The 26,613-nt window shown below is 40.3% G+C and overlaps 1 protein-coding gene across 4 annotated transcripts; it reads left to right on the top strand.

Annotated features, from left to right (window-relative positions):
- Nucleotides 1-1,564: 1,564 nt before the first annotated feature.
- esrp2 (epithelial splicing regulatory protein 2) lies at nucleotides 1,565-26,541 on the top strand. Of its 4 annotated transcripts, none has more exons than XM_032520974.1 (16): nucleotides 1,565-1,736; nucleotides 1,909-2,061; nucleotides 2,546-2,674; nucleotides 10,529-10,642; nucleotides 11,072-11,186; nucleotides 11,456-11,551; nucleotides 12,232-12,286; nucleotides 12,787-12,897; nucleotides 13,156-13,288; nucleotides 13,457-13,499; nucleotides 15,759-16,060; nucleotides 16,989-17,222; nucleotides 19,154-19,352; nucleotides 21,268-21,472; nucleotides 21,619-21,805; nucleotides 25,262-25,423. In XM_032520974.1, exons 2-16 carry the CDS (start codon nucleotides 1,930-1,932, stop codon nucleotides 25,421-25,423), a joined length of 2,217 nt encoding a protein of 738 aa, XP_032376865.1. In that variant the 5' UTR covers nucleotides 1,565-1,736; nucleotides 1,909-1,929. The 4 variants fall into 4 exon arrangements, with proteins under 4 accessions (XP_032376865.1, XP_032376884.1, XP_032376873.1 ...); XM_032520993.1 differs by lacking the exon at nucleotides 1,565-1,736 and adding an exon at nucleotides 23,118-23,218 and having other exon boundaries at nucleotides 1,743-2,061; nucleotides 25,262-26,541; XM_032520982.1 differs by lacking the exon at nucleotides 1,565-1,736 and having other exon boundaries at nucleotides 1,743-2,061; nucleotides 12,790-12,897; nucleotides 25,262-26,541.
- The last annotated feature ends 72 nt before the right edge of the window (nucleotides 26,542-26,613 follow it).

The following is a 26,613-nucleotide window of genomic DNA, read 5'->3' as shown; positions in this document are numbered from 1 at the left end:
TCCAGCAACTAATCAGAAGGTTCAGCTGAAAAGAATGATGTCACAAGAGGAAGCAGAAACTGAGAATTACTCTTGAGATTAAGGGGATTTAAATGAGCAAAAGGAGTTAAAGAGACAGAAAGCCTTGATATCACTACAGTCTACTGGCCCATAGCAAGCAAGATGGGAGTGTCAAAAGCAATAAGACATGGCATTCTGGGAACCAGGCCAAAGATTGGGTGAAAACTCCAGCAGGCCAGTAAGGACCTGTGAAGTTTTAAAAAAAACTCTATTGTATGTTGTTGCTCTTTTAAAGTGCCGGATTTTATTTCAATATGGAAGCTGCTCATAGATAAAAGTATAGCTACACAAAAAAAGTGTTTCTCTTCATACTGTATGTCTAACCAGAAAAAGAAAAAATAATGGTTATGATTTGGAAAGTTATTCCAAATCACAGTGGGAGTGTGAAGCAGCACACAGCAGCATTGCTTTTTAGAGGATTACTAAGGATGACATATTTTAAAACATGTAAGAAACAATGAATAATATGTTACTTTCCATTATGTACAGGCTAATTTCATTGTTCTTTATTTGTTCCCTATGCCTCTCTATTTTCATGTATGTCTATGTGTTGGTTTGTTTTCTCCTTTCTTTGGCATTCTCTTTTACCTTTACCTTACCAAATAATAATTTTCGTGGACACTTTTTGAATCTAATATTTTTATTGTTTTATTTATATTTAAACAATTAACAAACAATACACTGGGACATAGAAACGCGTCCCAGGACCAAAGAAATAATTTTTTTAAAAGTACACAGAGAGGAAGGACGGGGAGGGGGGAGACCTAACAAAAACACAACAGCAGGAACGGAGCTCGCAGCTCCCCAGCAAGAAATGAGGGAATATCATCATAATGATGGCACTATAGCAATCACAACTTCAAACATTTAGTTAATATTGGCATGATATGGTGCATGTGTAGCTTGTTTACATCTGTATTAGAATCAGAGAAAACTAAATAAAAGAAATGGTTTGTTTCCGACTGTTTTCTACCAGAGTAGCCTAGTAGTTTAGAATTCAAGAAAGTAGGCTAGTGGTTTGCAGCACATTGCACTGAATGAGCCATGAGGCTTACATACAATCTGAGGGACCCTATAAAACAGACAACAAATATCAACAGGCTACACAAATGCTTCGTCTCCAGTATGCTTCCATATTGCCTGAACTCTTTAATAAAAAAAAAAGTTTTTAAAATTTACTCCAGCTCACATTTTGGAGCCTATTATTTGATTCAAATGTATTATCAGCACACGTATAAAACAATTGTTAATGGGGAAAAAAAACAACCTTTTAAAACATAAACGTTCAAAAGTAGCTCTACGTTGGCAGGGTTACGAGATAGTGTTCTGCATTTAGCACTGTTCGTTTACGTTTTACTATCCAACATACCTCATGGAGGAACAGCCCTGTTTTGTCAGACTACTTCCTGATTCAAATGATCTGACCAATATGATTACAGCACTCACCCCAGCCTCCCGCCCTCACCTTTCCAAACCAGCCAATAGGCGACGTCTGTGGAGCTCTCCTCGCGCAGAGGTCGAGCCACACAGGTAACTCAGAAAAAAATAGAAAGGAGAGGAGGAAAAAAAACTGCAAGGGTTGTTATGGAGTTCGTGTGAAAGAAAAACGGATTTCCACCCTTCTTTACCAGTTAAACCAGTATCTCTGGATAGAATACACTCAAGTACTTCAACAGGTAGAGTCTCTGAACGCAAACTCTTTCGTGGCTCCTCTGAAAATAATCTCCCCCCTTTTTCTCTCTGCGTTTACCTCAATTGAGTTTCAGCCCTTTTGTTCGCTCTTCTTATCACTTGGAAAAAGGTGAACCCTCGTGTTATTTTTTATTTTAATCTTTGCTTTAATTGTAGTTTTTACCCTTGTGGTCCCTGATGGCTTCGCACAGTGATACTCTGGTGGTGTTCTTTGGGGCAACAGCTGGTGCAAATGGGGGTAAACTGGGTTCGGATGAGAGGGAAATAATTCTCTTGGTGTGGCAAATTGTGGATCTACATGAGAAAAAGGTACGGACCTTTCTGACCCGTTCGTTCGTTGTACGGTTTCTTATGTACCCAAAGTGTTTGTGGCATATTGTCTACCTGTAGTGAAACAGTATGTTTGACATTTAAATCAACATGGTGTGCTCTCTCAGACCGTCCGCAGCATGCTAGCTAACGCTACATCAATCCTCCGTTCAGCCGTCTCGTTAGCTCACCTTTTACAGGTGTGCGACCAAAATTTAACAAGCAGGCGAGGACCGTAGTTTCACCTCATTGCATGGAGAAAAACACACCCTTTTGGTTTGGCATGTCAGCTTCTTGATATAGGCTAAACAATGCTTTATTGACAATTAAGGGCTTTTTGCAACTACATTGTCAATTGTTTGTTTGACTTTTGTAAGAGTTCATTTTTCTGAATGTGGGTGTTAAAGTCTATAATTTGCCATGAACTAGCTGCATTTAGTTTTACGCTGTGTTCTGCGCCATAAACCGCTAAATCCATTTACAGGTCGGGAAGCTTCATAGATGTCTTGTCAAGCCAGACACTTTAGAGCTGACAGACCAGTGTAAAGAGGAGACAGGGCTGACTGTGCAGGACATCGTTAAAGCTGAGCCCCTGGACAAAGTTTTGCAACAGGTGAGTCCCACTGGTCACTTAAATGTGAGGTGCATCTCCACATAAGGAATATTTAAGAAGCATTTTACTCTGTTGTTACACACACAGGCCCAAATTACACACACATGCACACACAAGACCTATAAACATCCATTGTTTTTGTAGAGAGATGTCGGAGGGATGGGGCTGCCATAGTTAGAGCCGTTGGGAAGGTTTGGTCCCTGGCTTAAGGGCACCTTGGCAGTGCTCCGGAGTTGAACTGGCACCTCTCCAGCTACTAGTCCACGCTCCATTCCTGGTCCTGAACCAGCCCCACCCTCCGGTCCCTACTTACTTGGCGAGCCGTGACCCAACAATCTCTTTCCATATGAAATAGGCCTTAAAGGTCCTGGTGCTCGGTTTTATTTCATGTTTGAAAACTCTCACTGGAGTGCTGAATTAATGAAAACTACAGCAAAAGCTCATAAAATCTCTATGCCATCAGCAAAATTATTAGAAATTCAGAAGCCAATTAAACCGAAGCAACTTATCTCTGACAGGTTAGCAAGACCCAGAGCAAGATGGGACATGACAAACCTGATCCGTCATTGAGCTGTAAGTTCATGTAAGGAGTGTCAAATTTCCCTGATGAAATTAAAAAAAAAAAAATAAAAAAAAAAGGGGTCTTTCACCTGGTTAAGATATGTCATTGGCTTTGCCCTGACAGTTTAACTTTGCTGACGGTTGGTTGAAGCTAAAGGGCTAGGATAGGCAGAGCCCGAGGCATCGGACGATGAGGAGGAGTCGCAGGTCTAGTCTTGTCTTGGCCCTGCTGCAGACATCTGGAAGGCGGAATGTTTACATGGGACCGCACCTCTGTTTTAGGCTGCAGGACAGACAGGAGAGGAGACTTTCAGATCTTAGGCTTCATCTATAGCATGGCACTTCTTGACATGAATTTGCTTTCTGGTTCCTCCCTGTCAGGAGGTGTGCGTCGACAAAAATGCTTGTTGCCTAACTCATCTGCGCAGTGTTTGTTTGCACTGGCTACATCTTTACTGCCCTCCAGTATGTCATAGTTTAAAAACCTCTCATTATCATGCTGGACCAGGGTGTTTGGGTTGGTATTTAGTGCTGCTGTGGTCTAAATACCACGTATTCACAAGCAGCTTGGTTGGTTGGGGTAATCAAATGAAAATGGGTTGTTTTCTTTACATTTTTTTTCTGGGGTTAGCAATGATGCTGCTGGGGTTATATCACTAGCTTAAACACTTAAAATGTCATGGAAGTTTGGTCCAAATGCTGAAGTAATGTATGCCTCATACAGACCAGGTACGAATTCAGCTCCACTGTCAGTTAGTTTGTGTGCTGAACCTTCAAATATTAACCCAAGTAAACAGCTCGTTCTTTTCATACTTTTCTCTCACCGGTTACTTTCTTTCTCTATTGGTCATTCTAAGATTAGTTTGATCCATTTTGATTAAGGGAAGTAAAGGAAATTAATTTTTTTTTTATTAGTATAGAACTGCAATAAAGAAGAATTTTTTTTTTTTTAAGATGGAGCAGTCCATTTCATCTTATTCAATGATCGAGGAAAACAAGCACCTGCCTTTTTATTGGTGGTCTGAGGGAAGGCTGTGGAAATTTTTGCCAGCTAAACTCCATAACATTGGAAACTAATTCTCCACAAAGAATCATGCTAAAGCTAGACTGGGTAAACCCAGCCCGATCTGCCGGCGATTTTATTTTTTCCTGCACCTCAGGCTGGAAACCCGAACATTTATCTATCCCTCTTTCGTTACAATTTTCTGGGGACCAATCATAGGTTTAACACAATAACGATAGCGGAGCGACCAAGCAGCTTTTTGTTTACATTCAACAAAGCGGCCTCCAAAGCACAGCAAACTGTTGATGACGCTGTCGCTGCTACATCACCGGGATTGTTGTTCTGATTGGTTAAAGGACTATCCAATAGCTTACAGTAATTTGAACTATGCCCGTTGATCACGCCTCTTGTGCGGTAGAAAATACAGAGCAGACTCCCTAGACTAATGTTCAATCTTAAAAGATTAAGCTTGGTCTGGTGATGGTCCGACTATGCTAAAGCACTACTTTGAATATTGTCTTTTAGTTGTCCAGGTTTTCAGAGATGTGTTCATACATTTCTTGGGAATAAGCGATTCAGCATAAAACTATAAAATAACTAATCGACTAAGTTGATATTAGTCAACTAAAATCAAAACGACCGATTAGTCGACTTATCGACCAAACCTTCATGCTGGTACTCGTGTGTGCTTGCGTGTGTTAACTCTGCAGTTCAGTTCCTGGGAGTAGGCTGATATATGGTTTAGCTGTTGTCAAGCTGCTGCTGACTGTACAGGCTTGGATTTAGTCTGGGACACTGACAGCATGTCACGGCCTGTAGGGAGCTGCACATGATGTGAGACCTCACACACGTTGTTGTTGTTGTTGTGACACCGTTTTCCAACTGTTTTAGACCACAGACAGAAATGGTGACTACTGGCTTCAGCAGTGAGTGAAATTAAGAATTAGGGGCTGGCTTACAAAGGTGGCTATATTGTGACATAGACAACTTGATGAATCACATCTAAGAAGGATTCCCACAAGCTGGATTTTAACACTACGGGAAAAAAAGCTGCACAAAGATCACATGCAAAAATCACTCTGATTTGTATGAGCCCAGTCCCTCGGGGATGTATTCTTGGGTGTGTCCCAAGACTTCTAAGACCAAAGTGTCAAAATGATTGGCTTTTTATAAAAGGAAGATTTTTAAAAGAATGTTGATGTTTTGTGCCTGGTGCCACAATAACTGTTACATTCACACAAGACAGCAAATTTTTTGGGGAAATCCGACTTAAGACAGAAAATTACTGGAGGAGAATATACTGCAGTCATCTAATTACTTCAGAATCATGGTTGCACTCGTGTAACTTTGTAAATGTGTTAAAGATGTGGCTAATAACAGAAAACATAGTATACTGTATATGACACAGCAGCTTGAAGAGATTGACACACTTTTCCTTTTTCTGTGTGCATGTTTGGGAATTTTACACACTGGAAACTTTTTTTTTTTCAGTTTTAGACTTTTATTTCAGTTGGGACTTTTTCTATTCTTTTTTTTCTCATCTCAGTCCACTGTCAGTGATTTTCCTGTGCATGTTCTTGTGGTGCACGTGTTCACTATGTAAAAACTTTCTTCGAAACTGGCTTATTTACATGATTATCTGTGTGGATTTTTGCCCAGTTAGAATCATTCTGAATGCAAGCAGCGGCCACCTCTTGTATTATGAGACATGCGGATGTTCTGTGGTGGCATGGTGTTTGCTTTTTAGGTGCCTTTCAAACAGTTAAAACAGCCCCAACACTCCCTGCAGCTCTTATCGGAATTTGTTTCAGCCACCACCACCCCACCTCACCTCTGCATACAAACAATCCAGTTAACCTGGAGAGCAAATTGTGATAGGACCATGTTCAAAGGCCACTTCCTCCCCCTCATCTGTGGAAAGGCTTTCCAGAAGGGGGGGGGAGTGAGAGCGAAAGTTGGTTTCAGATAAATTTGGTTATGTGTGGATCTTAAAATTTTGGAGAAACAGATGTTGATTTTTGAATTTGAGCTAAAATAAATGGCTTTCTTTCTTCCTTTTTTGAGAGGGAATTATCATATAGAAAGTGTGACATGAGTTAAAATAGATAACAGAGCCAAGCTTGCCAGTAAGGCAGGATAACAATTATTGTATTGTTGAAATAATAATAATAAAAAAACAACAACATTTAAGTAGTACAGCTGGATGTTTATTGGCATGGCTATTGGCTGAAAGTTGCAAAGATTATACGGACAATATTAGTATAAAGTGAAACATGAATAAATGGGTGGTTGTTTGATTTCACACATTGTACATTAATAGCCCAATCATTTTAATTTTTTAAAAAATTATCTGATTTAAGGTGGAAGCACTCTGAACTTTTTCTATGTTCTTTTTTTCCCCTCTGTAGTCTGTTCATGAGTTTGGCTCAATAGCCGGTTGCTTCTACACATCTGTCAGTGTGAGATTTGTCTTCTGTTTAGCTTGTTTGCTCAATTTAAACTTTTTTTTGACACAGTGGGGAAAGGTAGCGGGAGTGCCGCTACGTCATCAAAAGCATTTGGTTATTTCTCAGTAATCCGGCTTTAGTAATTGGCCAAGGCGGAGCTGCATGCACAGCTATGAGCAAACATTACCACTGTTATCACTGTAATCATGACATTATGCAATGCGGCTCTGCTTTAAATGTGCGGATGGAGTAATTACTCAATTTTGGAGTATCATAGTTTAGACTATCAACATTCTTCATATAGGAGAAAAATAATCTCCCTACAGTGAAAATTGTACATGTGACTTCAGGAGAATTTGCACATTTAATGAATGAGGGAATCGAAATCTAGGGACTTTAAATTCCAAAACTGTATTTTTTTTTTTTTTTTTAAACTTCTTGTTTGCTACTTACTTTATGAAGTAACAGCGAAGTTAACAATTGCAGCTCCACCAAAGGCTGTAATACAAGGTATGCTGTTGAGGTGGTATGTTGATACAGTGGTCAGGAGAGTTTGTTTACCGTAGCAATGTAATATGCTAAGTGAACAAGACTTAATCCAAAAATGTAAGTGAAGGTAGATATGAAGAGTTAATTATATCACTTTATATTTTGTGTAGAATAATTAAATTCCTTGCAGTAGATTTTTCCTCTGTGTACATTGTTTCACAAATTGTTTCTGGGTTCTACCTTTACATTAGTCAAAATATTGTGGTTAACTTAACCTGTTGTTTTCACATACAGCTTATCGTAACCGCCCTCAATTAAGAAGTCATTTAAGTCTGGGACTTGAATGAAAGTCAGAACAGCGCATTTCTCATCCAATTATCCTGTTGTGTAACTATGGCGGATATATTAATTAATAACTACTGTATCTGATCCGTGCCACCACGCCAACATTCACATAATAGCTCTTACACGATGTGAAAGACATCTATACGGTCCATATTTGTTTGACCCAATCGTGTGTGTGTGTAATTAATTATCAGACAACATAATATATCCCTTTCATGCGGTTTGTCAGCTAACAGTTTTAGAGCTTTTAGAGTTTAGAGCTTCCCACTTCTAGCACATGGACCTTCTGCAGCTAATGTGAAACACTTAAATGCCCAATCTAAAACCATCATATCTAAGAACTTTGTGGTGCTTTCCTTCTCAAATGAGCCATGGCAAAAACATTAGAAACAGGGTCTTGAGCTTGTCTGAGCTTGATAATTTTTGAAAATACTCCAGCAACTCCTAATTTCACATGACCCTGACCCCGAAAATTGCAGAAACATTTACAGTGTAAGAGGCTAAGGGGCGTAGTTGAAAGAATGGTAATAACAGTCCATGTCTTTCTTTTACTCCGTATTGCACAATGGCAAAGAGAACTTACAAAAAAATTTTTGAAAATAAATTTGTAATTTTAATGACCAGTGAACTTTTACTTGTTTGCTTGTGTTCATGGGCTCTTGCTGTTTTATTTTTCTCAGATCATTGATTCTTTCAGGTTTCTGTCCAGCCACCCTAAAACCCCCTTAATCTATCCCCGAAGCATTGTTCCCTTGTCAGCAGCTGGTACTCGTTGCCAAATAGCTCTGTATTTCTCTGACTTTATGGAACATGCTTCAACATGCACCTCTAATACTCTCTCACAGTCTGAAGATCAGTCATAAATGGCCATTGGCCATGTAAAACTAGTCAGTCATTGGGTTTTTCTCACACCCAGATGGTCTAAGTTTTGCAATTACATGGGTAACTTTGAGGGTTCAGGGAATAAGAAGGGAAAAAATAACTTTATGAAGAGGGAAAAGATAGTCCCTTGCATGGTAACATTGAGTAGCAAATGAATACAAGCGGCATTCAAGTCGATAGGACTTGAGAAATTATGCAAAGTATTCTGGGTTGGAACCTATGTATGAGATACTACAGATACCCCTGTTATGGTCCCTACATCCTTTCCAAATATCTTTTTATAGCTGCTTAGCAAAGGGTTCAGCCTACAAAAATAAAATGTGGCTGCCCTTGAAGATTAATTATCTAAAATCATAACAAAACTAGAAGGGCACTCCCAGAGTGCAAGCATCCGCCAATGCTATGCCCTATCTCGCATTAACGAAAGTGAACCTTTGTGTATATGCCCTGTGATTTGGATCCTCTCCAAAATGTAATAGTTGTGCAAAGGCCTACGCTACACTAAGTTTTATGAAAGTCGGGCGAATAGTTTTTCCGTAATCCTGCTGACAAACAAGTAATGTAAAACATTCTCAAAAATGCAGTCCTCTGACATGTGTGTTTTAAGTGGTGACCTTTGTAGACTGTTAAATGCTGCCAACAACAGGTTGACACAACACACAGAATGGGGCTCATTGAATTTGGTAGTTATAAATAAACATGTACTAATGTGGGAGTTGCTGGTATCTAGGATTGGGTGTTGGTTAATTAGGGTTTACGTGAAGTGGAGGCAGGCAGGTTAGACTTGTTTTGGGTTGTTTTTCATCTTGTCTGGCTGTGTCTGTTGGTCGTGCTAGAAAACTGTGATGCTGGTATTTAGTTGTGTGATCATTCCTCTCTTTTGTCTGCTCCCTCCCTTGCTAGGCAAACACTGAAACCTGTTAGACAAGCCTCGTTCCCAATGAAAACCAAACACACAAACCCACTTATCCACCTGATATTAAAATCGGATCTGAAGGATCTGTTCACAAGTGGACAGCTATAGGTATAGGTGGGAATCAACGCACCTAGAGCACATTGCTATCCGATCACCTAGACCACATTTTGTGGTTTAGGCCACGTGTTACCACACTCTTTTAGCTGTGTCACCAAAAGCAGGAAATGTTGGTTCCTCATCAGCAGTAACATAACCCAACCCCTATAATTGGACAAGAAATGTAAAATAAAACATGTATATTACTTTTTTGGGCTTTTTAAGCCTTTGACAGGACAGCTGAAGAAATGAAAGGGGAGAGAGATGGGGGGGAATGACATGCAGAAAAGGGCCGCAGCTCGGAATCGAACCCAGGCCCACTGCATCGAGGAGTAAACTTCTGTATGTGGGGGCCGGTCTACCAACTGGGTTATCTGGGCACCTAATAAGCCAATATAGAAACTAAACTTCAAACAACAGAGATAAAGTTAGAAACTACAAAAATCAGTAGACCTCCTTATTTTGGCTGTATTTTTAATGTTATGTTATTGCACACTTCTAATGTATGATTTATTTGAGAGTAATAACTGAAATATGTACATATACACACATTCACTCACACACAACTAGCCTATATGCAAACATTTTTGCATATAAAGTGGGGAAAGGGATCCATTTACAAGTGATCACTCAAAACGCATTTGGAGACACATTCCACCTGGCAGGTTAGAACACATACATACATACATACATACATACATACATACATACATACATACATACATACATACATACATACATACATGCATGCATGCATACATACATACATGCATGCATGCATGCATGCATACATACAGCTCAGAACAGATTATAATACCAGGTGGAAATGTGGCCACAGTCAAACGCAACAGCACCTGCACTTGTCTTCCTTTAAGATAGTACACTATATAATTATCACTTTCACATTGTGGAAAGTGTTTGCACAGTAGATACTAGAACCATATTTTACCCATTTATTATGAAGTCACATAATGTTTGTAAATTAATGGGAGTGAAACAATCCGAAATAGACATTTTCAGGAATTGACATTTTATATTGACAGTCCCACTTTCCTGTGATAGGTACACATTTTAAATTATTCTTTTATTTTCTCCTTCTTTGCTTTATTACTCAGTTCCAGCAGTCAGTGTCATCAGAAGTGAAATGCCTCAGCAGAAGCTCTTTCACACTTTGCGTCAACAGTCCCCTTGTCATCCGACAGGCCCTCCACCCCGAAGCTTCCAAAAAGGTGTGTGTTGTGTGTGTGTGTGTGTGTTGTGTTGTGTGTGTGTGTGTGTGTGTGTGTGTGTGTGTGTGTGTGTGTGTGTGTGTGGGGTGTGTGTGTGTGTGTGTGTGTGTGTGTGTGTGTGTGTGTGTGTGTGTGTGTGTGTGTGTGTGTGTGGTGTGTGTGTGTGTGTGTGTGTGTGTGTGTGTGTGTGTGTGTGTGTGTGTGTGTGTGTGTGTGTGTGTGTGTGTGTGTGTGTGTGTGTGTGTGTGTGTAGTAATTTCTTTTATATTATGATTATTTTCTCCTTTTTGTGTTCCTGGTTATACCTCTGATGCAAGATGGTGTCAGCATAACCTTTTCTTTTGAATTCTTTTTAAATCTTTGTCTGCTGCTAGCTTCCTAGTGTGTCTTATGTCTTACTAAATCATTTTTTTGTCTTTTTCTTTTCAGAATCTTGTCCTTCCTGAATGTTTCTTTTCATTTGTGGACATAAGGAGGGAGTTTTACAAATGTTGCCCCAATGCCAGCCCCTTACAAAAGCTCACTCTTGCCTCCATGTTGGAATGTATCCTTTGCTAGTAATCATATTAATGAAAACTTCTTTAGCTGTAGATTTCAGGGAAGGTGCAAGGAAGTTTGTAAATGTTTGCAGAACTGTTCTTTAGATTATGTATAGAACTGTATTTACTGAGTGTGTATATAGGCTTTTCATTGGAAATCCACTTTAGGTTTACTGATGTAAAACAAAGAACCAGATCCTTGCAGCATGACACGTCAACAAATTCAAAATAACAGGCCAATTAAACTAGTCAGTGTCCTTAACTGTGTGTGTAGATGTTGGTCTTCCTGCTGTGTCAGAGCAGTCGATAGGGGTGAGGGAGGTGAGCAGCATGGTGCAGTTGACACTTCACATCCTGGCTGAGCCCCACAGTAAGTTACTTCCACCCTTGTAACTAAAATGATCAGACATTAACTTAGATGTTAAAAAAATTAAAACAATATACACATATATGAACACCAATGCAGTGGCATGTTTGAAAACAGTCACTGGTATGCATTAACCCTTGACTATCTGATGGCTTGGGTTTATAATATCAGCATTGTGACCGTTAGACTAAATTTTTTGCATTGTACCACCATCGCATTACATCTTTTTAATTGTATGACACTGAAACATAGCCCAAATATTCAGAGAGAGAACACTTTTAACTAGAAGGTGTGGTAGTTTGATCACTGAAGAAGGTCTTGATTATATTATTGCTAATTAACAAGCCAGAAATGCTTGTACTTTACTGTTTTAAACTACATTAGACGGTTTACTGCTGTATGGGTGGATGTAAGATGACTCCTGATATGTTTCACTGCAAATAAATCAAATTTTAATAAGACAACTTCTATCTTTACTGTGGCAGTCGCCTTTGGCTTTATCCTCTTAATAACAGCTTTGGGTGTGAGAAGTAAAAGGAATGCAGAGTGCTTAAAGCACACATTGCTTGGCAGGGTAAACCTGTTCACTACAGAAAAGAAAGGGCATTGTTTTGATTCTTAGAGTTGCAACAACACAGTCAATCATACAATTTAATTTTTTTTTTATTTATTTATTTTTTTAGACCACAAGTTCTCCTGTGTTGAAACAGTGAAGTACAAGTTTGATTCCGGCACATGGTATGTATTAACTTTTCAATAGATGTACATGTATCTCACTCCATCTTTGTTCCTACCACACCTGTTCGTCTGTTGTTTACAGACCGGCAACCCCCCTTTAGCCATATTCATTTCTCAGACTTCTGGCCCTTAGCATTGAATACAGCAACAAGGAAACCACAAGTGTGTCATTAAAGCTGTCCAACTTTGCCATCAAGTGCTTACCTGGCTATCTAGTAGCAGAACACCAAATCCTGTTGCTCTCAGACAGTTAGAAGCCTGTCACCTTGACAACCCCCTGACATTTAATCATGAGTGTTTTACTATGTTAAGCACTTACTGTGAGTGGCCTCTGTGTCTGCAATCTATAGACAATCTCTTTATATTTGACACAAGAGATGGTGTATTTCCTCAAGCTATAGTCATCTGCAGGGATGTTTTTTAATAATCTGCTGTAATTATTCTTTCTTTGTAAATATAGTCAGAATGTCAATGTTTGTTTTTTTTTCCTCTCTTTTCAGCAGCAAGACAGAGCCAGTTGACAGTGAGACAGTGATCAGAGCGCGGGGGCTTCCATGGCAGTCTTCAGACCAAGACATTGCTCGCTTCTTTAAAGGCCTCAGTATTGCCAAGTATGTTGGATTTTATGGACATATTCCAACCTTTATTTAAACTTCAACTGTTAGGGTGTGGGGGGTTTGATTTTTCTTTTCTTTTTTTAAAACAGCTGGTGCTCTCACTTTTTCCATTGATTGCAAAATCAGATTCGAAAATTTCTGTAGATCATATAAAATGTTCTTTTAAAGGCCATTCAACCTCCAAGATTAGTGTTAGTCCATATCATTAACTGTGTCCGTACCCATGAAAGTGTCTGTGCACCTGTGTTTCAGGGGTGGCGTGGCCTTGTGTCTTAATGCTCAAGGCAGGAGGAACGGTGAGGCCTTAGTTCGTTTCATCAACTCAGAACACCGGGACCTAGCCCTGGAACGCCACAAGCACCACATGGGTAACCGCTACATCGAGGTTAGATTCAGCTCCTTCATTCTTGTCCAGTCGTACTGTTTAGTTTGTAGGTTTTTAAATGATGCTCAGCTGAACACTAAACCCAAGGTAGTTGTAAAATGTCATCTAAACTAAACAACAATTATATGTTTGTTATGGCTAAATCTAGTTTTCTTCTTGTTTTCTCAGGTCTACAAGGCCACAGGAGAGGAATTCCTCAAGATTGCTGGAGGTCAGATTTCAGAATTTTTTTTTTTTTTTTTTTTTCCCTCTCTCTCTTCTCATCATGTTTGTTTGAGGAGTCCTAGTGAAAGGCTTTCTGTGTGAGGTAGACTTTTATTTCATGGCTTTCCCACATCTTTGAAGAAAAACAAGACCACATCTGTAAAAGAGCAGCTCTTTAGAGACCGTAAAATAGGGGATCTCATTTGCGCTCCGGCTCTCTCTCCTATTACCTATGTCTTTACCTCATCCTAGTAACTCTCCAGCAGCTTATCTTGGACTAATGAAAGACGCTTTGTGAGGAGCTTTTCCCACTGCCCCCCCCCATCCCTTCCTCATCCCCAGTCCAACCCTTTGAAGAGAACATTCACTCTCTGCAACAGCAAACAGCAGCTCACCTGTTCAGTTCTGCCTCAAGCTGCACTCCCCTGAGGGAGAGGAGGCTGACGGCCAGTGAAAGGACTAGCTCAGTGCTGATACAAAGGGGGTGTGAAGAGACAAAGGCAGGGCCCGGAGCCTCTGGACCATAGAGCAACAGGCACCAGTAACACAGGACTGAGATAGCAGACAAAGAAACACAGTCACACAGAGCAGATAACTTACAGTGGTTGCCAGTCTGACTGTGGACTTTACTCAAATGAGTTAAGATCAGTACAGATTGATAGCACATTGGACTTTAAACTAATAATTCAAGCAGACCTGACACAGCTGCATTTATCAATATACATCATTTTGAGGAATATACAGCATTTTGAGATTTCACCTTTTACCATACAATACACACTATAAATATGGGTCTAAGGCACTGAACTTTATATCCACAATGTTTATTACCTTCATGATAGGTCATCAAAATGTTATTTAATCTGTCTGGACATGTAGTTTAATTTGTTGCTTCTCATGTGAACTTTCTGCATAGCAAAAACAGCCACATAGGTTAAACAAAGGTCATTGTAAATGTACAAGGGACTGTTAACAAATGTCCTGCATGTGCAAACTCCTCTGACATTAGGTCAGTTGGCTTAACAACAGTACACAAGAGGTGGGGTTACTTACAAATTTAAGGGTTGACTGTGAGATAGGATGAGGCGATTCGTTCTTACAGCCCCTGTTTTCTTGGTCATATAAGCTAACATATTCTTAGTTTCCTCTTCGTCTCACCCCAAACTGAGTTCTTCTTGAACTGCAGCAGAGTACAGACCCATAAACTGGAAACCAAACGCAGGGGATTGTGTAATGAGGGTCAGTGAATAAAGCCGTGTGAAAAATCCGCAGTAGTTCAGCTGGTTGGGACCGGTGAACACTTTGGTTGCAAACCAGCCATCTTTCCTGTAAGAATACCTTTTTAATTTTGTGATTAAGAACTACTTTTGTTTTTATGATAAACTTTTTTTCTATAGCAATTTTCTTAACAGGGTAACAAAGTGTTTTTCAGAAAAAAATAGCTGATAAAAACCAGGAACAACAATGAAATAAAATACGAAAATATATATCTTTTTATAAATGACAAGGAGGGATGATAATACCCAACAACAAATACATATTCAGACGCTTTTCCTTTAAAAAGTTTTAAGGAGGGATTTATAAGATGCTAATGATGTGACGTGTTTGATTTAAGTAAGCAGTGTTCAACAGTCTTAAGAACTATGACAGCAAAGGCCCGGTCACCTTTGGTCACAAGCTGGGATCTTGGAACAACCAGCAGAGCTGCATCCAACTATCTAAGGGAAAGCCCAGGGTTATAGGGGTCAATAAATCCCAATAAAACTTGCATTTTGCAAAGATTTTGCATTTGCTAAACTTTCTAGCAGTCGGCTTCATATTTTTTTGTGAGGGAACCAAACTTGCTGGGAGAGTTTATTGGATCAGTGAGTATGATCTTGGTTTAATCCTCATTACAATTTAAAAAAAAGTTTTGCAACATCCAGCACTTGACATCATTGCAGCAGGCAAGGAGGTTATCTAAGCTATTGGAGTTACTGGACTGAAAAAGGGATGTATAACACAATGTCATCTGCATAACAATGATGGGAGACACTATGGTTCTGATTGATCATGTATGTAGAAAACAGGGGACCAAGAATGGACCCTTGAGCAACACCACAATTGAAATGAGCAATAGAGTAACTGACATTTTCTAAGAACAGAGGTTTTATACAAGTTTCTGCTGCTTTGCTGTCTAACACATTAAGACACATAAACCTTGTTCGAGTGTCACTTGAATGGTTGTATGATGCCAGGGGTTTCATTGCTGTCCTCTTGACTCTAGGTACATCTAACGAGGTGGCCCAGTTCCTGTCCAAAGAGAACCAAGTGATTATTCGTATGCGGGGCTTGCCATTTATTGCAACACCCCAGGAAGTGCTGTCCTTCCTTGGTCCTGAGAGCCCAGTTACAGATGGTGCAGAGGGTCTGCTCTTTGTCAAGTACCCTGATGGACGGCCCACTGGCGATGCCTTTGTGCTCTTCTCTTGTGAAGAGTATGCCCAGAATGCCCTGAAGAAGCACAAGCAGATCCTGGGGAAGCGGTATATCGAGCTGTTTCGGAGTACTGCGGCCGAGGTGCAACAGGTAAATTCTTTCAGTTGTATAGGCTGAGGAAATCTTTAAACTCTAATTTTTGTTATTATGTGAACAACATGTATGTCATATTATTGAGACTACTGCTGGTGAGATGTGCCAACATACTTTATTAAAGGATTTAAAAAGATGTAATGTAAAAAATACAGAGGCCATAGGTGTTGTATGGAACAGGAGGTGGTCATTTTTAGAAGATTAGTTTTGACCTCCTCTGGGCAAGATGCCTAATACATTTAGGTTTACATTGTGGAATTACAGAAATGTCTGTTTCTAAATATTATTACAAATGTTCATATGAGGGTTTTCTATTTCAGACACATGCATGTCATTCCTTGGAAGTAGATGGAGAAACATAACAAACTAATCATGATAAATATTTAAACAAATCCATGCATTTTATTTTCTTACAAATAAAGAGCACTTTTCACAAAGCCTTTTGTGAATCATTTAAAAAAAATGCTTCCTTTCATGCTTGATAGCAGTCCTCATGGTAAAGGTTAATAAATAACTGATGTGATTACAATGAAGAAAAACATAGTATTAAAAGTATATGATGTCAATCAAGACTTTTGATAAATCGGATGTTTGTTGAATTTGCCTATTTGAAATAACATGTATGTTATTGCATTGTATATGTACATTGTTCTTACCCGAGAACCTTTTGATCTTCAGCTTGTTCCTGTTGATTGTGAAACGTTAACAAGTGACCATACCAGATTCAATCTTTTGAAAAATTCAAATTTTTTTTTTTTTTTTTCTGTGTACATTTTTTTTTTTATTGTGTCTTAAATTGCACATGCAAAGCACTTACTGACAATGCCGGGTTTCCTCTGTAGAGAATAGTGTGTTACTGTAGGAGATTTCAAGCATTTGCAGAAACGAGCAGTAATGAATTTTTATCGTCTTGTTTGTTTTCCAGGTCCTAAACCGATACATGTCCACACCTCTGATCTCTACACTGCCCCCTTCACCCATCGTGTCTGTCTCGGCCCTTGCCACACCTCCATACCTTCAAGCGGCCAGCAGCACTCGCGACTGTGTCCGCCTTCGTGGTCTGCCCTACACTGCCGGCATTGAAGATATCCTGGAGTTCATGGGAGAGCACACAGTTGACATCAAACCACACGGAGTCCACATGGTCCTCAACCAACAGGTCAGACTGGTGGAGAGTGGTGGGCTCAGGCACTTACAGAGGCTTGCACAAGTATTCACACCCCTTGAACTTTTCTACAATTTCTCACATTATAACCAAAAACATAAATTTATTTCATTGGGATTAGAGCTGGACATTATATCGATATTATATCAATATCGTGATATGAGACTAGATATCGTCTTAGATTTTGGATATTGTAATATGGTATTAGTGTTGTCTTTTCCTGGTTTTAAAGTCTGCATTACAGTAAAATTGTAATTTCCTGAACTTATCGGATTGTTGTAAAAAATCTAACTTTGTGTTTTTTTTGTGTTTTGTTTACAAATAAAAACTAAAAATTGTGGCGTGCAAAACTATTGAGCTTCCCTGAGTCAGTACTTTGTAGAACTACCCCTTGCTGCAATTGGATCACGTTTTTTCCAGCTTTACACATTTAGAGACTGACGAGTTGGCCCATTCTTCTTTGCAAAATAGCTCAGGCTCAGTCAGATTGGATGGAAAGTCTTGCCAGAGATTCACAATTGGATTTAGGTCTGGACTTTGATTGGGCCATTCTAACACATGAATATGCTTTGATTGAAACCATTCCACTGTAGCTCTGGCTGTATGGTTAGGGTTGTTGTCTGCTGGATGGTGAACCTCCGCCCCAGTCTTTTGCAGGCTCTGTTTTCTTCTAAGATTGCCCTGTATTTGGTTCCATCTATCTTCCCATCAACTCTGGCCAGCTTCCCTGTCCCTGCTGAAGAAAAGCATCCCTACAGCGTGATGCTGCCACCACCATGTTTCACGGTGGGGATGGTCAGTTCAGGGTAATGTGCAGTGTTGGTTTTCCGCCACACATAGTGTTTTGCATTTAGGCCAACAACTTTGTTTTGGTCTCTCCCACCTGAGCTCTGGATCTCTGCAGCTCCTCCAGAGTTACCATGGGCCTCTTGGCTGCTTCTGTGTCAGTGCTGTCCTTGCCCGGCTTGTCAGTTTAGGTGGACGGATGTCTTGGTAGGTTTGCAGTTGCGCCATACTCTTTTCATTTTTGAATGATGGATTGAACAGTGCTCCGTGAGATGTTCAAAGCTTGTTCAAATATTTTTTGATAACCTAACCCTGCTTTAAACTTCTCCACATCTTTATCCCTGACCTGTCTGGTATGTTCCTTGGGCTTCATGGGTTTGTTCACTAATGTTCACTCTAACAAACCTCTGAGGCCTTCACAGAACAGTATTTATATTGAGATAAAATTATTTAGGGGTATCAGTAATCTATCACATAATTTCCCAATGAAATACGTTTACATTTGGTGTTGTAACGTTACAAAATGTGGAAAGGTTAAGGGGGTATGAATACTTTTGCAAGCCTTTGTAACTGTAAAGCTTTATGCCTTAAAACCATGTTAAAGGTCATCCCCCTTCACACTCAACTCTCTTTATCAGAAATCACTATAGTAAAACAAAACATTGCAAGGCCGATCAAGTCTGAGCAATTAAGGCATTTGATTAAATCTACATTATGATATTGTTAATGTATAGCAATAACTACAATGAAAAGAAGAAACTTAGGAGTCTACTTTACTGTTTTATAATTATCATTTGCCCTACAGATTGTTCTCTTCAAAGTCCCACGTCAATGTTTAAACTTTCCAACCAACACATGAATTACAGCATTATAGTCATAAATTGAGCAGTGATAATCCCAGATATATCAATGTTACTTTTTTTTTTTTTTTTTTTTTTATAAAACCAAAAGCTGATCTCAAACTACTGAATGACAGATTATGACTTGAAAACCCAGCCCTATCCTTCACCAACTTTTACCAAATCCATTATGCCATATCTTCAGTAAAAAAGCCACTGAATTAGAATTGTTGGAAATGTATGCGTTTTTTCTTGTGCTCAAATATATACTGTCTGTTTCCTCCTCTGTCCCCTATGCAGGGTCGCCCCTCCGGTGATGCTTTCATCCAAATGAAATCACCTGACAAGTCATTTATGGTGGCCCAGAAGTGCCATAAAAAGACCATGAAGGACCGTTATGTCGAGGTGTTCCAGTGCTCCACAGAGGAAATGAGCATTGTGCTGATGGGAGGAACCCTGAACCGCAGCGGCCTCTCCCCTCCACCCTGCAAGCTTCCCTGTAGGTTAACTTGTGTGTGCGTGCGTGCGACAGCTACGTCTCTGTCTTCCTTTTAGAACAATGATGCCAGTTGAGACTGGACTGGGTCCAATACTTTGCTTTCTTATGACTCATATCTGTTTTAGGTGCTGGAGATTAGATTGCGATTGGAAGCCACTAGGGAACACCTTCAGTTCTTACTTTTCTGTGTGCATGTATTTATTTTTTATTGGTCATTGATAAACAAATCTTTACCCTTTTTATCTTAGATTTATTAATTTGTTACCTGAGAAATGTTTGCCTTTTACTAACCCGAAAAGTCATGGTGATTTCTTTTTCCATGTAGTTTGACCCTGACTAACCTGGAAACCCTTTAGCCTCCACAAGGTCAGCAGTGTTGTGTGTCACTCTGTTGACATTGAGGGAGACCACCGCTGCCCACAGCCCTCACAGATAGTGGCTGTTTGCGTGTAAATACATCCATACTGGCATTTGTGTTTACATTGTAGGTACGAGAGCCTGAAGGACACAGTAAGCTTTGTAAATGAAAGACCTGGCATTCAGAAGGTGTTTATGGCAGGCTCTCCAGTCTGATGTGATGTTTTTAGAGGTTTTGCCATCAATATCATAGTGTTCTGCTAATCAGCTTCCTTGCTGTGATACATGCAGAGACTCTGCTAGACCCGCTCAGACAAGTCCACCAGGGAGTTTAACTGTGTATTAACACCTATTTGAAAGTAAAAGTGAAGAAGAGTGTTATTACCTAGACCAACAGCGTTTTGTTTCTTAACCTTTGTGACTGCATGTGTTGCTCTACCTTACTGTATGTGCGGCTGGGGGGGGGGGATAGCAGCGAGAGGAATATTGGCCAAAACTATGACAAAGCACAGGTTGAAAAATAGTAATTACAGCTGCAGCTAACTATTATTTTCATTATTGATTAATCTGCCAATTTTTATAAACTGAGTCTGTAAACAGGCAAAATGGTCAAAAATATCTCTGATGACATCTTTTAAAATTTCTTGTTTCTCCCGACCAAAGTTTAAAACAGAGGTAGAAAACGTCAAATCCTCACATTGGAGAAAATGTAACTAGGTAGTGTTTATTCATAGGTATTTTTCATGGAAAAAGTGACTTAGACTTTTTTTAGCATTGGGGGCAAGTTTGTCTGAACAACAACCAATTTTTTGAGGAACTATGGGGCACTTAACATCTACAACAGGTCTACACTACGGACCCACCGCGGGGACGTTTTTGGTGGTGCTGTTCATTCAATAGTCTACTCCAAAGAAAGCAAAGGTTTTGACAATAAACTACATCAACACAACAGTATGTGGACTTAAACTGGACAGGCCCAAAAACCTCTGAACAGTTCTACTTGTTGTTAAATTGCAATGTGAGCCAAATTATCCTGTATTATATCGGCAGGATAATTTAAAAGGCAACCGTGATTACATTTTTTGTAGTCTGATACTGTGGTGGCAGTAATGTTGCCATGTTGGGCCACCACTACAAAATCCGCAAGATGGAAACACTGGATTAATTTTGTCTGAACAATAAATTATTTTTTTTCAACTCTAAATAATGCTTATCATTCTGCCTTAATCAGTAGATACCTTTTTATTATGTAGTATTTCAGTGTGCTCTGGATAATCCTTTGCAAGCTCAAGCTTGCTTTTTAGTAAGAATTGCCATAAGAATTGCTTTGTTGCAATTTTGAAGTCTTAACCCTGACTTCTAATATGTCTTCACTCATACTGACTGGGAGTATAGTGTAACACAAGACACATTGTTTCTGTACAGTTTGTAGCCTGTTGAAATCCCCATGTGGATGTAAGTTTTTAATTTACGTTCTTTATGCTTCTTTTTACTACTGGCAGGGCTGTGCATGCACTGAGAACAACATGTAAATGACCAGACTCTGTTGTTTCTGTAGGTCTGTCTCCACCCACGGCCTACGCTGCCTTCCCCACCCCACCTTCCATTCTCTCTGAGGCGGCCCTCTACCAGTCCCCCTTGCTGGCTGCTCCCAGACCACCTCACACCGTCGCACACGGCCCTGCTCACACTTTGGCCTACTATCCTCCTCATCCACATCTGTACATGAATATGAACATGAACTACACAGCTTACTACCCCAGGTTAGTACATCACGAGTAACTGCTAACTACTAGGTCATTGAAAACGTTTGACACCTTCCTATATTTGTACCATCTGCATTAACTTCTTGCTTCTTTGGTCCTTTTTAAATGTCTTCCCTCCTTCACCTGACATACTCTCTCTCCAGCCCCCCAGTTTCTCCTTCCACAGTTAGCTACTTTGCAGCTCCACCAGGAGCAGTGGCAGCCCAACCCCACCCTGCTGCAGCTGCCGGCTCTTCTGTGCTACCTCAACCTGGCGCCCTGGTCAGGATGCAGGGCCTGCCCTACAACACTGGAGTCAAGGACATTCTCAGTTTCTTCCAGGGATACCAGGTCAGCACATGTTACACAGATATAAAAGTGCATGGGTTTTTGCAAGTAAGTAGGGGCCACCCAAAGATGCTCAGTGTGTACATTTGCAGCCATATTCTCCAAGAGGTTGCCTCTCAAGTTTATTGGCAGAGAGAAAATAAGATATTGAGTTATTTTTTATTTTAACTGAGTCAGTTTAGCTCTACTTGTAAAAAGCTCACACACTTAAAGTGGCACCTTCTTTCCAGAAGGACCAGTGCAGTGTTACAGTAAACCATCTACACCTGCCACTTTATGACGTTAAATTTGAATGAAGACCAGGATAACAATAGGCAGTGTGTGGCTTTTTTTGTTGATTGTAAACTCTTCACACAGCCTGCAACCCTTACATGTAAAAGTCTAGAGCTGATACTCAGCTCTACACCCTGCACCAAGTAAGATTTCCTGTTACAATAGGTGCTTTTTTTTTTAATTGCGAAATCGCACCACAGTAAGATTCAGACAAAAGACATCAGCACTTGTACTGTCCTCCTTTCTTTGTGCTTACCCTATTTATCTGCTGCCAGTCTAAATTAGGTGGAGTCCTCTGAAGCAGGTATGAAGGTGTACTTCAGTTTGGCACATTGGGGAGGGAAGAGTAGGAAGGGTGGGGGTTTGAGGTAAGGGTTTGTGCGGTTGTTTTGGCATGGCTTATGTCATTTAGTTTCTCTCCTCTCTCTCTCCTCTCTCCTCTCTCTCTCTCTCCTCTCCTCTCTCCTCTCTCTCTCTCTCTCCTCTCTCCCTCTCTCGTTCTCCTCTCTCTCTCTCATCCTCTACTCTCTCTCTCTCCCTCCTCTCTCCTCTCTCTCCGTCTCCTCTCTTCTCTCCTCTCCTTCTCTCGCTCGTCCTCGCAGCTCTCTCTCCTCTCTCTCTCCTCTCTCTCTCCTCTTACTCTAGCTACCACACAAATTTCCCATCCCCTTATCTTTGTCTCTGGGAGCTTTACATGCAAACTGTAAAGCTAACTCCAGCCCCGACTGTTGGCTCAACTACTGTAACGTATGCTTAAGGGGAGTTAGTGTGGATTTCTGGCAGCAGTACCCAACTCTCACACTGGCTTTGGTTGAGAAAACAGTTCCCACAACAGTATTGATGTCCTTTACCACAAAATCCTATGCTTAATCGCAAATGTGTGGTTCAAGTGAAGTGTGCGTGTTTTTCTGTGTGTTTGTCTTCCTAAAAAAAGAAAACTGATTCTTTTTGAGAATACGTACCTAACACATCTTGTGTGTAAAACTGTTCAATGTGGAGGCCTCCCACCCTGACTGTCCATTCATTATCATGCTATCTGTAGTACGCCCCTGACGAGTACAGCGGCATGGTTCAGATGAGTGAACAGGCCCGAAGTCTGATTCAGCCTAAAGAATGGCTCTGTCTTTAGGCACTCACCCCAAGGTAAGAGGAGCCGCCAGACCAAAGAACCAGAGTGGACAGAGGGGGCATTTCCTTTACTTAAATAACATCTATACGTTTATGCTAACGCACAACATGCAGCAATGGACTAGCATCTAACTACCCAATAAGCACTGAGTTGGTGATTGGTGGTCAAGTTAAAGGTTAAAGTTTGGATACGTTTTGTTGAAAATGCCACACTCTAGGCTACATAAACATGATCATTTCAGTAAATATATTCAAACATGTAGCAGGTGCCTGCTTGACATCGAAACCTATTAATTTAACTTTTAAATGACGGCGCTTCTTTTAACCCGCAAATCACCAAACCAGTGCTGGTTGTGAGTTTTACCACTCACTAAGCTCACTAAATCAAAGAATTTTTTTGCCATCCACACATCTTGCAGAAACATTGCTTCCTAAATACGGCGAGCATGACATTTCAACGTATTGTGCTCACTATAGACAATTTGTACAACTTTAAATGAATAAAACAAAGGTTCTTACCATGAGAACAATTGATCACAGATGAGCCATTACACACATGCCAGCCACAATATAATTTGACAGGACTAATCTAAACCAGAATGCCCAATCTAGCCATCAAAGTTCTGAGCTCCTGACCCGGCATGTCGGCTTGCTGCTTCCCAAACAAATCTGCCTCTTAACTGAAGTCTGTCCTCTACGCCGGTTATACTGCTGAGTCCTGACACCTAAATAATGGTTGAATACATGATAATACATATAACACAGAATGTATAACATATCGGGGACATTTGTTTGCTTTATTGTTGTGTCCTCTGATGAAGTGACTGCAGGTCAAAACTGTCCATTTATTCCTTAATGTGGATTATTGGTTCAGTTTTACAACGTGGACCGCCTCCTGCAGAAGATTTGCGTGTCGTATGTTTGCAGAAGACGACGGCCGCTCTGTGCAGGATGTTTGGTATTGAAAGTGTGGCTCTAAGTAATCATTGAAGAGATGAAATTAATGATTATTGACATGAAAATCTAAATCTAATTATCAAATACATGTTAAATGAAGGTTTGTAATGCAATATCAGGACAATGTTCTTGGTATTTTGTACATTCTGTGTCTAGTGTTCTGCAGCAGATGCAGATGATCAGGGTTTTCATTCCAACATGGACCTGAGAGAGGAATTAAACCATTAAGTCACTCAGGATTCACGTGTCGGCTCATCCATACTCTACAAACTATACAAACCATTTGTATGCATCTTCCTCAGAGAGAAATATGACCTTAATAATCTATTGAGCTTTTAAATAGTGATTTAAGAGTTATTGTTTTTATTTTTTTATTTTCATAACATTGTCCCCTAAAGCATTTGGTTATATTTCACGAAAAGGTTCCTGTTAAAAGACCAAGCACTACTTACTGGACCGAACAAAACAGCATTAGATACTTTCATATTCTGCCTCTGCTAACAGAAGTATTGATTTAGTATCACTGCTAACATACAAACTGCAGTTTCACTCAGTCTTGATTCAGCAGCCCCCCCCCCCCCCACTCCCCCCACACACTAAACCACCTCATGAAAATGGTTTCGGAACCAGTGCCCACCTCACTACCTCGATTTGTTTCCAGTGAACGTCCTGATTGTAATGTCCCGCTGACGCCGTCTGCCTCTCCCCTGCTCTGACATGTACACTTAATGGATTTTGCTGCTTTCATTTCTAACGTAATCAGTGACTTTTTTCATAGCTGCATGTCGATAAAACTGATTTTTCTTTGCATCAAAATGAAGTTTGATGCAAGGCGTGGATGCATGCAGACTAACAGATGATTGCTGTGTGGTGTACCTTGTGGGTTCCAGGTACCCTGGGAACAGCATGTACTCTGCTTTTTCTCTTTACGTTCTGCCTATTAATCTTTCCTTTTCTTCCCTACCTAACTGGACCGGTTTGATAAGATGATCTTTTCCCAGGGCGTTGTTCATCCTCGGCTTTGCCGGTGTTTTGATGGTGCAGCTGCATCAAATGTTGTCTTCAGTTGTGTTTTGTCTTCGTTCCTTTCTCTTTCTGCAGCTCCAGCCAGACGCCGTTCTCATCTTGTACAACTTCAGCGGCCAGTGCAGCGGCGAGGCCTTGGTCACCTTCAATAGTGAGGAAATCGCCAGGCGGGCCGTAGCAGAGCGCTCCAACCACCCCTTCTACGGCCAGCAGGTCCACTTGGTCTTATGTAACTGACCACTAAGCCGTTCATCTCTCTCCCCCAACTCCCCGAAATGTAACCTCCCATCGAAGAGCACTCGCCTCCCAAAAAGCATATTATACAGCAACAGTTTTTCCAGTTGATCCCAGTGCCACTTAAAACAGTTGTTGAACCTCTCTGTTTCCCCGTGATCTGCCATTATGAATACACAGCTGGCCGGGACACTCGTGAAACTGTTTGTTGGACATCACTGGTGAAGCAGCTGAAGTCAGTTAAGTGTCATCTTGGGCTAATGACTTGGTGGATGTCCAGATAGCATTTCTGTGGATTTGCGTCTTTTGTAAGAGCTGGTTGTGGAGATAAGATGGTGTGGAGCCTGGACAAATATAATATAACCCCCCCCCCCCCCCCCCCATTTGTCTGTACAGATGTTTATCCTGAAATGCTTGAGGCTGTACTAACCCCTTCTGCACATGATCATTTTTGTATATTTCTAAAATTTCCTTCTTAACCACTACAATACTTTAACTTTACAGCGTTCATTATCCTTTGTGTTGGCTCTATGCAAACACAGATGTGTGTATGTGCATGCACAATGTTTATTAAGTTGATGGCCTCCAGTAGTGTAGTGGTGCCATTAAAAAGTGAGAGAAAGAAGCCATAAAGACTACTGAAACAAAAGAGGGTACATCTAACTGCAGTTCTCCACTGTAATGAATTTATTTAACCCAACAATGAGTTGCAGTGACTATCAGTTAAAACTACAGCAACACCACAGATGTGCCTGTGTACCAACTAATTTGTAACTATCTTTTTCTGTAAAAAGCATTTATGTGTATAAATACAGTATGTCCTCCCATTTAGATTTTTTCCAAGCACTACAGATTGATTTGCTCTGATGTAAGCATTAAGTGACGGAGTAGGACAAACTGATTCTATTTTTATTAATCCCATTTCCCTATACATTGTTTTGAGAGTTGACAGCTGCCAACCCTCTTTACCATGCCTACATTACCCAGAGTGCAATACTGGCCCAAACACAGCTAGGTCATTCTCTGGTGGCAGAGGAGATATTTGTTTCTTTTGTTGCAAGTTTGTCACTTGTATGAATTTAGATCTGTGTAAGACTGTACACAATAAATGTTGACAATGATTCATGTTTCATTTGGCCTCATTTAAAGAGATTAATTCATAAGGCACCAATAAAATCAATAATAAATGTTGC

This window comes from Etheostoma spectabile, chromosome 1 (genome assembly GCF_008692095.1).
Source record: "Etheostoma spectabile isolate EspeVRDwgs_2016 chromosome 1, UIUC_Espe_1.0, whole genome shotgun sequence".
NCBI classification, from domain to species: domain Eukaryota; kingdom Metazoa; phylum Chordata; class Actinopteri; order Perciformes; family Percidae; genus Etheostoma; species Etheostoma spectabile.
The sequence above is the reverse complement of the archived record's forward strand: the minus strand, read 5'-3'. Positions and strand labels throughout refer to the sequence as shown.

Bases quoted from the DNA above. Each gene is read 5' to 3' on its own strand.
- esrp2 (XM_032520964.1), top strand. From the start codon at position 1,930: ATGGCTTCGCACAGTGATACTCTGGTGGTGTTCTTTGGGGCAACAGCT. The intron at 12,898-13,155 runs GTATGTTGGATT...CCTGTGTTTCAG, and splicing joins AAAGGCCTCAGTATTGCCAA to GGGTGGCGTGGCCTTGTGTC. The intron at 13,289-13,456 runs GTTAGATTCAGC...TTGTTTTCTCAG, and splicing joins TGGGTAACCGCTACATCGAG to GTCTACAAGGCCACAGGAGA.